Consider the following 15,096-nt stretch of genomic DNA (forward strand, 5'->3'; position numbering starts at 1 on the left):
TGACTCATTGTGGTCTAAAATTCCCAGTATGTCCTTCGAAAAAGAGTAGGGGTGTATCCTGGCCAAATTTGCCTATTGGCCTCTGACCATCATGGCCTCCTAACCATCCCCATATCTGCTGATTGGCTTCATCACCCTGTCTCCTCTTCATCAATAAGATGGTGTGTGGTGGACGCTTTGACACAATATGGCTGCCGTCGTATCATCCAGATAGATGCTGCACACTGGTTGTGGACGAGGAGATTACCCCCTTCTATGTAAAGCACTCTGAGTGTCCAGAAAAATGCTATATAAATGTAATGAATTATAATTATTATACACTGTACTTGTAGTTGTTTTTAGATGTTTAGCTGTGATAGAAGAAAGTATTTTAAACAGAAATAAAAGACTTCTTTGAAGGGCTTAATTATACGTTTTTAACTTACTGATATCCTTCAAATGATGTTTTAACAGCTTTTAGTTTAGCATTTATTGGTTTCAGGCTTAGCACTGAAAGAGTGTTGAGTGTATATGTGCACAGGTGTACAAAGCATTGTGTTTGGTGCATGTCACAGACGTTACGCACCACAGCAGTGGAGCAAGAGTGCGATTATGCTGGAAAAGAAAGAGAGTGAGGCAGATAAAGGGAGGGAGAGAGCGCTTTAAACAGACGTGGACGGCTGCCTACTGCTCATTCCCCAATAGCTGTAGCGCAGATGAAGCACCACTGCTGAGCTCAGAAAAAAAGCAAAGAACATAAAACCATCTGAAAAGAGAGTTAAAAGAGAAACAAAAAGCAGGACAGGCACTCAATAGAAGCTCAGTTTTTTATCAGCTGGAGGAAGTGAGTGTATGTGCATGTGGGAAAGAGTGTAAGAAAAGAGGAAACCTCAGAAGAGAGGAGAGGAGTGTCAGCAGAGCAGTGGATTTATGCTGTCCAGTCTTGACATCCCTCCCTCCTTTCCTCCTCCTCTCCTCCCCCCTTCAGCAGGCGGGCTTTTTGTGGCTGACCATGCGAGGATCCTCTCAGTGCTGAGGGAATCTCCTCTCCTCCTCCGGATAGTTCTGTAGCTCTCATTCTGTGGCTCATTGACCCAGATGCAGCTTTGACACTTATCTTTTCCACGAGGGAACGTCTTGGGCAAGGTGCAGCGCAACTTTTGGACTGTGTAGACATCTCCTTTTTCCTTGTGTTTAATAATTGATGCAGTCTCTCTGCTGCTGCTCTGACGGTATCCACAGGACGGGATCAGGGAGGAAGGTCGGGACTGTGACCCCCGAATGAACCCTCAGTGTGTCCTTTCTGTGTTGTAGACTGCATCTTCTGCATCCTCCACATCCAGCATGCAGGTCTCAATCGCTTGCACTGACCACAATCTGAAAGGTCGGAATGGGGACCATGGAAAAACGAACGCCACCAGCCCCAACGTGGTGAATGCTGCAAGGGCGAAGTTCCGCACGGTTGCCATCATCGCCCGGAGCTTTGGTTCTTTCACCCCACGCCACCACATCTCCCTTAAAGAGTCCACTGGCAAGCTCACTGGCATGAAGTACCGGTACGTCTCTCTCTCTCTCCCTCCTTAACCACTTTACTTCATTTCCATTTCTTCCTTTCACAGATGCCTTCACCTGTGGCTTTTTCTCTTGCTGGAATGGATTGGATCCTCTCAAACTCTTCTGAGATCAGTTTTAAGAAGATCAGTAGTAGTTGGGTGAAGCTTTGGCTTGAATTGTGGTGGTCCATGCATATATTTGTCACTGTTCATCACTTAAAGGATGCTACTGTTCATCACAGATCAGAGTATTTCATCAGTTTTATATTTGGATTTGACCCACTCTTGATCTCCTTCCTCTGTTCATCTTTGTTAACTAAGCTCACTTTGTTAGCTCTGAGTTCCTCGGGAGAAACAAACCATTAATTTTGTGTGCTGTTTCATATTTAAACTCTAGCGAGCACAGTTCTCAGATTGATGCTTCATTACGTGCAGAGAATTTCCAGACCGTTGATTCTTTGGAGTGTTTTCCCTCTCCTTGTTCAAGGAGAGCATAATTGCAGCTGTTTTTTCTTTGATTATCTGATCATTTTTCAGTATGTGTTGCTTGATTTGATGCAATATTTTCAGTGATTTCAGGGTATTTTATACCTTCTCTGCTGCACGTGTTCTGGATCCTGGTGGGATGTGCTTTGCTTGTGTGTGTGAGTGTGTGCCGGTGTCAGTGCTTTCTGAGCCTAATTGCAGAATTAAAGTTTCTAAATGCTGATGTTGTGTGGACCACATGAGCATCTTTCCCCTGATGTCCTGAATCAGCACAACATACACCGAACTTTGAAGGAGCGGTCACACAATGCTTTAGGTTTACCAAATTATTTCATCTTTACCATGCAATGATGATGGATTTTAGGTCTCGATGAATTCTATTTTTAAATAATTTACAAATAATAATAATAATAATAATAATAATAATAATAATAATAATAATAATAATAATAATAATAATAATAATAATAATAAATCTACTGGTCAGTCAGTCACACTAAACTCTAAAAATTTTACGTCTAGGGTTAAGATGTATAGTATTGTCACTGAGGTAGCAACCTCAAAACCGACATGTTTTAGCTTATTCACCCCGAAAGGATCATAGTAGTGCCTTATAAGATTGCATACATAGTTGCTAATATGCATATTTTAGGGGTAGATATGGTACATACAGTAGTTGTCCCTTTATGGGTACTGCTACTGTGACAAGCTGAAATAACCCTAAATGTAAAATCTTCGTAAAAAAAAATAAAAATTATTGACAGTCTATTTAAATTAACAGACTTCAATAAATGTACGTAATGAATGAATGTAAATTTCCAAGCAAACAGAATATACAATTAGAAAAACAAAATATAGGCCATGAGTTGATTTTATCTAGTGGGAATTGATTGGAATGTGAGAAGTGACAGGAGGTTGAACGTGATGTGGTTTTATGAAAGAAGATTGGATGGGTGAAGTTGAAATTATATATTATATTTAGATGATAGAATTATGAAGAAAATAATTTGTCTTTAAAAAGCACACCCTGAATAACGCACAATAAGATCAGTAAGGTGTATTTGGAAAGAAAATAGGATCAGTTCTAATATAATTCTTTATAGAATATCCACTTACGTTGCATTTATCTTATTATCCGAGATGATATGCATATATATATATATAATATGAAATGATATAAATATATACTATTTTCTCTAAATAAATTAAAAATAAAACACAACTAAAAAACTAAAATCTGTTATTTTTAAAACAAATTTAGGCACTACATCATAATAATGAAAATGGATATGGATTTTGAGATTTGCTAATGATTATATTTGTTATTCAATTTTATGTTAGTGTTTTGGAAGATTATCTTAAGTTTTATATTGAATATCAAATTAAATATTACATTAAATATTCAACATAGAAATATCAAATTTTCTGTAATATATCTTATAAATTATATGGTACAAATATATAGTGCATCTCTAATAATAATTATAATACTTCTATATATTTTGCATCTTTAAAAATAGTTATAATATGTTAACACCTGCTCTTAAACTAAATTCTAAACAAGGTTCTCATCGTTATTACTTGTTTTCAATAATAATAATAAAAAAAAATAACTTTGTTGCTCAGATCCAATGTTTTTCTTGATATCTACTGCATTCTACACATCTACGCTTCTCGCTCTCTCTCTCTCTCTCTCTCTTCCCTGTCTGTGATGATAGTGATCTCTGAGTTGTTGACAGCCCATCAGGACAGCATTAAAAGTGCAGGAGCGCGTACTGATGCAACATACAGTGTATGAGTGAGCAGCAGATAGAAGAGGATTGGGTTTCTAAAAGTTATACTTATAGCTCTGCGTGTCCATCATGACTTCATTGTACATGCCTGACAGGGAGCTGCTCGGGAGGAAACTTTCTTTTACTGCTCTCATTACACACATTCATACATGCTCACACATGGTAAACATCGGAGGCCAGTAGGCTTCATTGTGTCTTTATGTTTAGTACCACAGTAGAAACCCTGGAGACCCATTAGACTAGGTATATCTTTTCTCTTCATAGTAACTCCTTTCAACCATTCATCACCAATCTCATATGAGAACTGGTGACTAAATATACTGCATTTACAGCTGGAACTTGAGTCAAAACCTTACTATGGTACCTCAGTATAGTTGGAATTGGTATTAAACCAGCTCCAAACCATGCAAGTCCATCTTGGTAAAACAGGATCACTTACAGAATCACAGAGGTTTAATAGGTATTGGGGCAACAATAGTACCTTTGAAAATGATCCTGTAGCCTGAATAGAGAACAGGCAAACAGAGAATTATCTATACTGTTTCTGTATTGAGGAAACAAAGATGTAGGAGAGGCAAATAAGAAATAAATAAATAATAAAACAACAAATTTTTCTTCTGGTGTGGTTTTCTTCATTTGTCATGGCTGACCTTTACAGGGATTTATAGGGAAGGCATGAAGAGCTTCTCTGCAAAGATCTCAAAGCAGGAGATCAGACCGAAAGGTCACAGTGAAGAGATTCACCCAAAAGTTTCATTAAACACCTTTAACATCCCTGGATAAGAATGAAGGTCCCTGTAGCAAGCAAAGGGGTTTAACAAAAAGTTAGTACTTACTGTTAAACTTTTACTAGCATATTAGCATATCAGAATGATTTCTGTTGTTTCTGTCTGTTTCTGTTGTATGGTTTCTGTTCTAATTGTAAAGTAAAATAAAAATATATTTTTAGTGTATAAAAATATATATAGTTTTTAACATTAACATCACTTTTTATTAATGGCATACGTTAAAAGAGACTTCTTTCAAAAGCATTACAAACCCTTTGAATGGTAATGTAAAAAGGTCTAATTTCTCATACATTTTTGTTATTAGGGTTGCCATATTTCTCATTTATCACAAGGGAGGCTGTTGGGTCAAAAGTAAACCCATTAATTTTATTTTAGCCAGATAACAAACAAGAGCTCTAGCTACCAAGTTTTCTTTTCCAACATAGTCATGCATTTTTGATGTTGCTTTATAAGATGTTGCAGTCGATGTTAAAGTTGGACTAAATTATATAGCATGTGGCTCATTCTCGACATTTTGAATTCTTTCGTATTGTACTTCACAGACTAAAATTGTTTAGATCCGATTTCCAATCATACGTGCGTGTACACATAAAGCCTGGGTTTATATAACAGCTGTTAACTGCAGTTTTCATTGAGTCAACATTGTTTTATACTTCATCATATCTCTCTCTGTCTTTGTGTATCAGTATTTTGCTGCAAACTGCTTGTCTCTGGGGTCTTATTAACTGCATGAGAGCTCAGAGTCACCTGACCTCCCACTGCAGCACTAAGGCGAAGAAAATAAGAAATGCCAAGACAAGCACCCATACTTGCATCAAGAGCCTATAACTGACGATTAAATAATTGCATGCACGCTCACATAGTCAAGCCAAAATATGCAGAAATATTTTAAGGATGGCAAATAATAGGATGGTACTCAATGACTGAGGCAAATCCCACTGAAATTTGCATATCACTAGAAAAACCCAAATAAATTTTGCACCATGACAAAGCAGCTCAGGCTTTGATTCAATATGTAGACCTTAATGATGCCTGTAGCCTTTGTGAGAACACTAACCATGTGTGAAAACTAAAATGTGTACAAACATCTGAAGGCTGAAATATTTGGAATTGCTCTTAAATTTAATTATGATTGGATTAATAAAATCCCTAAACTAGCAGCTCAGCTGTATTGATGAGTGTTGTCATCTAGAGCTTGAAGTACAAAGATAAACCCTTCATCTATTAAAGTATAAGATGAACTGGCTGGAGATAAATGGAAGACCCATAAGCAGGGGGGTCGTTTGTTGACTGTCATTTACAAAGTGTTAATGAAGAACATCTTGTTGCTTGTGGCCTCCAGTGACCCTGCAGCTAAAACCTTAAATTAACTTGTAGTTTCCATGACAACATTTAGACTTTGAGGTGTCTCACTTTGTAATTTTGCTGGTTAGTTTTACATTATTGGATTCTTCAAAGATAGAAATGTCTCTTAAAGGGATAATTCACATACACACACACACCAAAAATGATTAATTTATTCAACCTCATGTCATTCCAAACCTGATTTTTTTTTTTTTCTGTTGGAATTTTGAAGAACGATGCAAACCAATCCGTTTGGGTACTAATGACTTTCATTGTATTGATCAAAACAGCATTATTTTGAGACATTTTTCAAAATGTCTTCTATCCCTTTAATGTTTGATTTTTGCTAATGTGTTGTAAATTAATTTGAAAGTTTTTGCTTCTTTACACTGCTGATTTTATTTGTTAATTTCTCAACCTTTTGAAAATAATAATAATAATAATATATTTTGCTCTTTTACCCTTGTGAACTTTCACATCCACTCAGTAAAGAAATATACTTTTATTTGTCTATGTATGCATGGTGTCTATGTGTTTATTTATTTATCATTGCTTGACTACTCTAGGGTTTGTCTTTTATGGTTATTGTTGTTAATAAAACGTCACTTTCACTAACTTCACTCACTCACTCACTTTAAAAAGTTTCATCTTTATTAATTTCAGAAAAAAAAATATTCTTCTTCAAAAGCCATTTAAACAATCATTCATCTTAGTGGTAAATATGAAATACTATTCCGTGTGGTTTACTAACCTAATTTTATTTTCCAAATGACCGTTCTGTCACAAATTGAGACTATGTATGAAGTATCACATTTTGATATTTGAGGGTGTTTGAGTCTTATTTCAGGAGTTCTGAATGGTTGTTATAATCAAAGCGGTCAGGGTTGCAGCGATGTTCACCCACAAATTACCACATTTTACTCACCCTCAAGCCAATCTACAGTAGGTGTATATGACTCTCTTCTTTCAAACAAATGCAATCGGAGTTACATAAAAAAGTGTCCTGACTCTTCCACGCTTTATAATTGCAATGAATGGTAGTAAAGATTTCGAAGCCCAAAATAAGAGAATATGGTAGTCTCGTGAGAACCAAGTTTTGTTTACAGTCTCCTCTTGACTTATTGAAATCATCAGACATTTTTGTTTTCAAATCCTTATTTTGTACTTCTAATTCGTGACCAGTGTTTTGTTTTGTTCACTCCTCTGTGCTTCTTTTTTATTTTATTTTTATTATTATTCTTACATAAACGCATCACTTTGGATGCACTTTTTTTGGCTATCAAAATCTTATTCACCATTCACTGCCATTTTTAAGCTTTCAAGAGCAAGAACATTTATTGATACAGTTTAATTGTATTTTTAGTACAATCCGATCATATTTGTCTGACAGAAGAAAGTCATACACACCTAGGAGGGCTTGAGTGTGAGTAAATCATGAGGTAATTTTAATTTTTGGGTGAACTATCCCTTTAATACGTCCTCTCCTATATCTGACTCCTGATATCCTACCTTATACAGCATGTAGGATGGCCAGCTGCCATTGCCTGTTCAGAAATGAGAAAATGAAATGGATTTAAAGCTATGGATGGTGACAGGATACAGCCTTGGGTCCGATGGGCATCTCTCCTGGAGGTAATGGTGGGCTGTCATGTTCATCTCCTCACAGCGCTGCCTGCCTCTCTTCATTATCTACCCATTCGCTGTTGTCCTCAAACAAGCGTTTTTGTGGTTCATTCCTTCTCCTCAATATGAAATCCCACTCTTGTTTGAAACTAAATTATTTTAGTTTCTTTTTGACTAATGACTATGGTCTCTATGCAAACCTGCTGCATCACGAAATACACTCTTTAGTCAACAGTGTATGAGACGTTTGAAATATTGGAAAATAAGTCGCAAAATGAATTCTTCATTCTTGGTCAGTCACAGTATTCTGTAGTGTAATGACCATTAATATGTGTTTGGCCTTTGCTCCCTGTCTTGGTTCATTTTGCTATAATGACCATCTGACTGTTTGTTATCCCTTACATAGAGATTCTAGTGAAGATCGGGCAGTAAAGCCTCAAAACCAGGTGGCAACTGAGAGATATTAAAACATATCATTTTGAGAATAGACAGTTCTGTCATAACTTTAAAACTTTAATGGCTATTCTCAGTGTGTCGTCTGTTAGCACCAATATACCTTTGTTAAATCCCAAGCTGGCAAGATTGCATTTTACTCCTTAAAAACTGCTCTCCTAGGAGAATGATGAATTGACATTCAGCAGACTTTAAAAATAGCTGCACATTTCATACTCTGTTTTTCTGAGACTTTTAAAGAGGTTTTACATTAAATGAGAAGCTGGTGTGATAATGAAAGTGTTTTCGAGGCACAGGATGAGTTCTGTTTGCTGATGGCATAACTGCATTTCGTGAAATAAGAATGCATACTTCATTTAGATAAAACTCGGGAAACATCTTAACGATCAAAGAAAAGTCTACCATTTAAGGGGAAAAGATGGAAAAATAAAAATCTCTGAATATTTTTTTGCTTATTGCTTTTGCTTTGACTGGTGGTTTTCCATACAAACCTCCCATGCTTTCACTATTTTAAAATGAGTTTTAAATCTGTTTATATTTTTGTTCAATGTCAATTAAGCATTTAGTTAGATAAATTAGGCACAATAAGATGTAAATTATAAAGAGCCATAATTTAACGCAAAACCACAGCACAACTAGAGAGAGAGAGAGAGAGAGAGAGCAGGTGGTAGCATTTCTTAAATACCCCTTTGGTCTTTGAAAACATTAAGATATTTTCCAATAAGTTATATCTCAATTATGATTGGTTGATTGGAATATTTTTCCTTGTTGATCCAGGAACCTGTTGTACTTGGTGAAATCACGCTCGCCATATATATTAGTGTTGTCCACTCTATGGGAAGCAATGAAACAACCTTGTGCTCAGATGTCTTAGTTGGAAACAGAACCATAGAAGTTAGCTAAAGAGAATGAAAAAAGTGGTTTGATTGTGTGTGTGTGTGTGTGTGTGTGTGTGTGTGTGTGTCTGTGTGTGTGTGTGTGTGGATGTAGAGATGAAAAGCAGATAAACTCTCCTGTGATGCTTTGCTCCAAATTGCATTCACTCATCTACCAGAGTGTGTTGATGACCTTATTTGTTTCTTAGGGTGTTTACACATCATGTGAGTATTTCAAGCAATCTTACACTGATTTAACACAACAAGCATATTAGCCTTTTGTGGTTTTATTGTCTACTTACCTAAACATTAACAGCAATGAAGTATTTAACTTGTAGTTGATCTAAAAGCTGATTTATTTTATTTAGTAATTATTTAGTTATGCCTAATTTTTAAGTATGACTTACTGTAAGATCATCTTAAGAGTGTGATTTGCAACACTATCATGAGAGCCCGCCAATTTCTAATCATTAAAAACAGAAAGAAAAATACATAATGGTAAAAAATAATAATAATTAAATAAATATATAGTTATTTATTCATGTATGTATGCCTATGTGAAAAGGATTGGCTGTTTTCTTCCTATAGAAAACCTGTATGAATGCTTTTAGTATTGGTCAAATGAATGAGAAGAAAAAAAATAGATTAGTTAATTTTATCAAAGGTTTTGCATTCCAGTGACACAGTACGCTACTTGGCAGTTTGAACACTGCAATTGAAAAATTGCATTAACATGAGTAATTACGCATTAAATAGAGCTGAGCCAGTGTGAAAGGTGAACAAAAGCTTTCTGTTTTTAGACTCCTGTCTGTCTGACAGATCCCACACATTACTCTCTCCACCATCAGCAGAACTGAGGTCAGAGCGTTAATTATCTCTAAAAACACACACACAAAACCCAGACTCGAGAGCCAGCATACAGAACATGCTTGCTTCATGTTCAGCCCATTACAGAGCTTCATAATTGAATATGTTCATGCTCACACATCTTTATCAATGTGAGATAGTAAGAAGTAGACTAGAATGTACATTTCCTGAAGAAAATGTGAGTGGTGCTTGCAGTGGCAAAACTCGGCATCCTGTAGCCACCCATGATGCCTGTGTGATGTTGTGGAGCCGTGATATAAGTTCTTTATATTGCTATACGGTTGCTAGGGTGCTCTATATGGTTGCTTTCGGGAACAGGAGCCCTACTGGGCTGAACTGGGGATCGGGAGCCCTTCATGGGCTATACTCGGGAACAGGTATATGTTTATATATTAAATTTATAAACATCTGTGATGGTGATTTCACTTTACATTTTCTGAAAAAAGAGATTGCAGTAAGCTACTGTATCAGAGGTTAATTTCCCTGAATCCTCCCATGACAAACTTTGAAGTTAACTTTCCCTCTAGTAAGTGATGACCCTGTCATGAGCGATGAAATCCGGCTGTAACAGACACACAATACGTTTATATATTTCTCATCTGAGATCTCTCCATTCAACACAAATAAATGCACAAATAAAAAATGCAACCAAACACACTACAGTTACTGATATACAACCTGCCATTTGATATGCTCGACAAGTCATGCATTACTGTTTGATGTTGATGTTTGATACAGTGATGATGTTACCCCTGATGTACCCGAGTAATGAATATCGCTGACTATGAATAATATGACCTGTTTTTCCCAGTGTCCCAGAACGCCTTAGATCTCAGAGTCAAGTAAGTGGTTTACTCTCCACCTCATTTATTATAGACTATTTCCAGCACACTATTGGGGCATATTTGGCTTTAATAAACTCCTGGAACATAGTTGTCATCATGCCATGGGACAGGTGAATAATGAACGATATCACTCTTGGTAGTGAGCTTTTGCTGATATCTGGTCTCAGTGTCTATTCAGCACCACTTCATTCATCTCAGCACGCAGAAACAACAAACTGGTAAATAATGCAAGTCCTGGAGGGGGAATTTCATTTCTTTCTTTATTTATTTTTTCTGTCAAACACTACAAGACAAACAGGTTTTGTCAAGCCATTGGGCTTCAGGCTCTGTTGCACCCAACAAAAGCATGTTTGACACAAGCAACATGCACACACGCTGATCCATGTTACAGTTCATGAAGACTAAATGACAAAAGGAGAACATGTTTGAATAATTACAACCAGATCCAAATATGCGATTTCTTTAATGTGGTTTTCTGTACACTATAGTCATAACATTGCTGTGGTACTGTTTACGTTAGAAGTATTAAGAGGATAGTTCATATGGTCTATTAATTTATTTGAACTTAAAAGAATGAACGTGAGTAATGTGAGGAGTAATTACTGTGATTATTATGATAAATGATCTTAACATAAGAAATCAATCTCTCTGCGTGTGAGAAATGATAAACGTCTTTTACTGAAAGGCATCTTATCTCTAAACATTTAGCATCATGCAGTGTTCAACTCAGGGTCCATGCTGATCCCCTGTGCACTGTTCCTGGCGGTCTAGGGTTCAAGGCTGACAGAATCAATTAATGTGAGATTCAGAGGGTTCATCGACTTCCCCTCTCACTCCTGCTGCTGATTTATTATTGAGCTTTCCCCCCTCACACCTTCCATCCCCCATCATACATGTGTTTGTCAATGATTTGCCACATGCTGTTTCAAGAGCAGATGTTGTACTGTATGCAGATGATGCTACAATGTTTTATGCATCACCTACAATTACTGATATAAGTTGTACCTTGCAGAATGAACTTAATGCCATTACAAATTGGGTGAAACTTAATAAACTAGCTCTCAATATATCTAAAACTAAATGTATAGTCTTTGGTACTAAACGTATGCTTGGCAAGCCTTGCAACTTAAATCTAATTATTGATACATCTGTGGTAGAGCAGGTGAGTCAGACTAAACTCTTGGGTGTGAAGCTGGATAGTCAGCTCTCTTGGGCTGATCAGATTGACCACATTGTGTCTAAAATGGCCAAAGGCATTGCTTTTTCCCGGAGATGTTCAGTATATTGTCCACCATTAGTTATGAAAACAGTTGTCCAATCTTTAGTTCTGTCACATCTGGGGTACTGCCCAGTAATTTGGTCCAGTGCTGCACAGGGACATCTGAAAAAATTACAAATTGTTCAGAACAGAGCCGCAAGAGTAGCCCTTGGTTGCTCTTTTCGCTCCAGTGTGGATAAAATGCATACCTGTTTGGGCTGGCTAAAGGTGGAGGACAAACTTAATATAAGTCTTCTCTGTTATATGCACAATGCTCTATTTAAAAGCAATCCAAAATCTTTTGTAGATAAATTGGTTTTTAGTGGGAATTGTCACGCACATGTTACGCGTCAGGTGAGCTCAGGTGTGTTAGTGGTTCCATCCGCAAGGTCCAATTGTATGACAAGAACAGTTTTAGTTAGATCGTCATCTGCTTGGAATAAATTGGACTTAAGAACAAGGTATATATCCAACATATGTAATTTTAAGAAGACTCTAAAACAGATTATTATTAATAGCATTACACCAGTTAATTTGTGACTTATATAGGTACTGACATTTTCAAATGTTGTATGTGTGTGAATGTGTATATGTGGATAAATGTATACATGTGGTTATGTTATATGTAAGTTATATGTATATTATATTTGTGTATTTTTAATTGTACATACGTTTCAGCACATTATGGGCCCCAGGAAGACTAGCAACCACATTGTGGAAGCTAATGGGGACCCAAATAAATAAACAAATAAACAAATAAACAAATACTCACCAAGCACACAAATAGTAAAGGGCAGAAGTTCTGCTAGTTTTCATTATTTTACCCTTCCTCCCCTTGATGAATCACTGTGTGTGTGTGTGTGTGGATATTGTGCTTTGGCAGCTGTACAGGTCACACTAGAATTGACTTTTCCACAGATCTAAAAGGCTATCAATTTTTTTTTTCTTCTTAAGTGAAAAGCCACACAAATGGAAATACTGAAGAGTATATGAACTGTGTTGTAAGATGGATAAATGCAAAATTTCACATTAATATCCTTACCTCGCCAATGGAAAAAAATTGTATTGAATGAATAAGTGTTTAACGTATCCAATAACTATCATTTTTAAAGGTGCACCACAGGTTTACAGTGTTTATTCACAGTAGGATATATATTTATCCTGAAAATCAAATCAACACATTAGAATTGTTTCTAATGACTGGAGCAATGGCTTCTGAAAATTCAGCTTTTCTATCATAGGAATACATTACATTTTTAAATATATTAAATTAGAAAACAGTTCTTTTTAATTAGTAATATTACTTAACAGTATTACTGCATTTTTGATCATCTAAATGCAGTATTGGATATCATAAGAGACTTCTTTGAAAATATTTTTTTAAAAGTAGTGTATAATATATAGGTAATATTTTAAATAATATAGGGTAATAGTGTAAAGCAACTCCTGCAGAGGGAGCCCTCACCTAGGTTCTCAGCTCCCTCAGAGTCAGTGTGTTCCTACTTTGCGAAGTATTGCAAGTTTACCTGCTGTCACAATCATCGGCTGGAGTGCCCATGAACTCCAGTAGAGGGCACTCCACTCTGGACTCTTGCATTTGGTGTCCATTTCCATTCCCAACTCCATTTCCCATAATCCCGTTTTAGGACTAATCACCATCAGGTGTTCCCCATTACCACTCCCCTATATACTTGCTGAGTCCCAATTCGCCTACTTATACTACGACCTAAAAGTATGTACTTTTTTTGTGAGGAAAAGTAGCAAAAGAGTGTGTAGCAAAAGAGTATGCACGTTCTGGGACATACTTCGATGACGTCATGCAACGTGAACAACAACGTGGTTGCCTAGTTACGCACACCACAACTGTTAACGTTTCATGTCCAATAAAATTGTATTTACTATTCCCATCTTTTTTTCTCATCGTTTTTTTTTTTCCACAATACATTTTACAATGTGTTCTTCTACCAAGTTTCTTTTTCCTGTGAAAAGGGCATCATTGGCAATGCGCCAGTTAATGAGACGCGCAGTATCTTCATCGGACCCTACAAGATAAACACGGTACTTTTTTTAGCACAACATAAACCCAATAATATTATGAGACAATAAAATATAACTTCAATTAGGGTTAAACATTTGAATTCTTACACTTAAAAGCTGAGGGCGCATCTCCGCTGCTGCATCCGGCTGCCATGTTTACATCACCGCAAAGCCATCGCAAAGCTCCTCCCTCCCGCACGCAATGGGTTGTGGGCAATATTAGCACTTAGAGTGTGCATTGTTCTGCACTTCGAATTCTAACCGGAAATAGTAGACAATCCGGGTATCTTTGGAATACTCTTTTCAACATACTACGATTTGGGACGTACTAATTTTAGTTTCGCATACTATTTAGGACGGATAGTATGCGAATTGGGACTCAGCAACTGTGTTTGGACTCGCAATGATTGTGAATTCTTGTTTAGCCCGGTCTAGCATTTTAGAGTGGCTTTCTAGTGTTTGTCCTTTCCGTATCTTATATCTCTTTACACACTTAATGCTGTTGTTGGATTACTGCCTGTTTGACCACTCTTCAATATACTACTGCATATGGTCCGACCGTCTCTGACTCCATGTTACACCTGCCTTACCAAGTGTTTTCCCATTGATTATTCTGCCTGTTTGTGTATGATTATGCCTGTTTTCATGTTCTTGCTTCTTGGATTGCTCCATTGGATTTACTGCATGATTCGACTGATGTTTGTGTTTGACCTATTCGCCTGCCTACCCGTCTCTGCCTTTTGGATTCCCCTTGTGCATGTTGAAAGATCAGACTGCCATTAGGGTACTGAATCTCTGTCTGGTTTAACGACTCTGTCTGTAAGATCTTTCCTTAATAAACTTCTGCAAATGGATTCTAATACTACCTCCTCATTACAGAATACTTTGCCGCAACTGAATCCAGCTGAAATTACAAACATGCAAGCAGCGTTCGCTTATCAAAGTGAAGTATTAAAGGGGTACAAAGATCAATTGGGTTAACTTCAAGTGGTCAATGAGCACTTGACGAACTACATCCAGTCTCTCCCATCAACCATGCCTAGAGAGATGAGTTTTGCACTACCCGATAAGTTTGATGGTTCTGCTGACTGATGTAGAGGTTTTTTTCGATAGGTAAAAATGTATTCCGATGACCAAGAAGAGAAGTTCAATTCTGATGATAAGAAATGTGCCATCGCGAGGTCACTGTTGTGTG

At 36.8% G+C, this 15,096-nt stretch overlaps 1 protein-coding gene across 2 annotated transcripts in view; it reads left to right on the top strand.

The window, feature by feature from the left end:
- Positions 1-617: 617 nt before the first annotated feature.
- Positions 618-15,096, top strand: part of LOC113061841 (voltage-gated potassium channel subunit beta-1) — a 108,269-nt gene continuing 93,790 nt past the window's right edge. Inside the window, exons 1-2 of one of the 2 annotated variants that reach the window (XM_026231305.1) lie at positions 618-1,125; positions 1,294-1,535. In XM_026231305.1, coding sequence (XP_026087090.1) covers positions 1,324-1,535 — 212 coding nt within the window. In that variant the 5' untranslated portion in view covers positions 618-1,125; positions 1,294-1,323. Of the gene's footprint in view, positions 1,536-15,096 lie in introns of both variants that reach the window. The other variant, XM_026231304.1, reaches the window with a different exon arrangement.

This window comes from Carassius auratus, chromosome 43 (genome assembly GCF_003368295.1).
Source record: "Carassius auratus strain Wakin chromosome 43, ASM336829v1, whole genome shotgun sequence".
Classification (NCBI taxonomy): domain Eukaryota; kingdom Metazoa; phylum Chordata; class Actinopteri; order Cypriniformes; family Cyprinidae; genus Carassius; species Carassius auratus.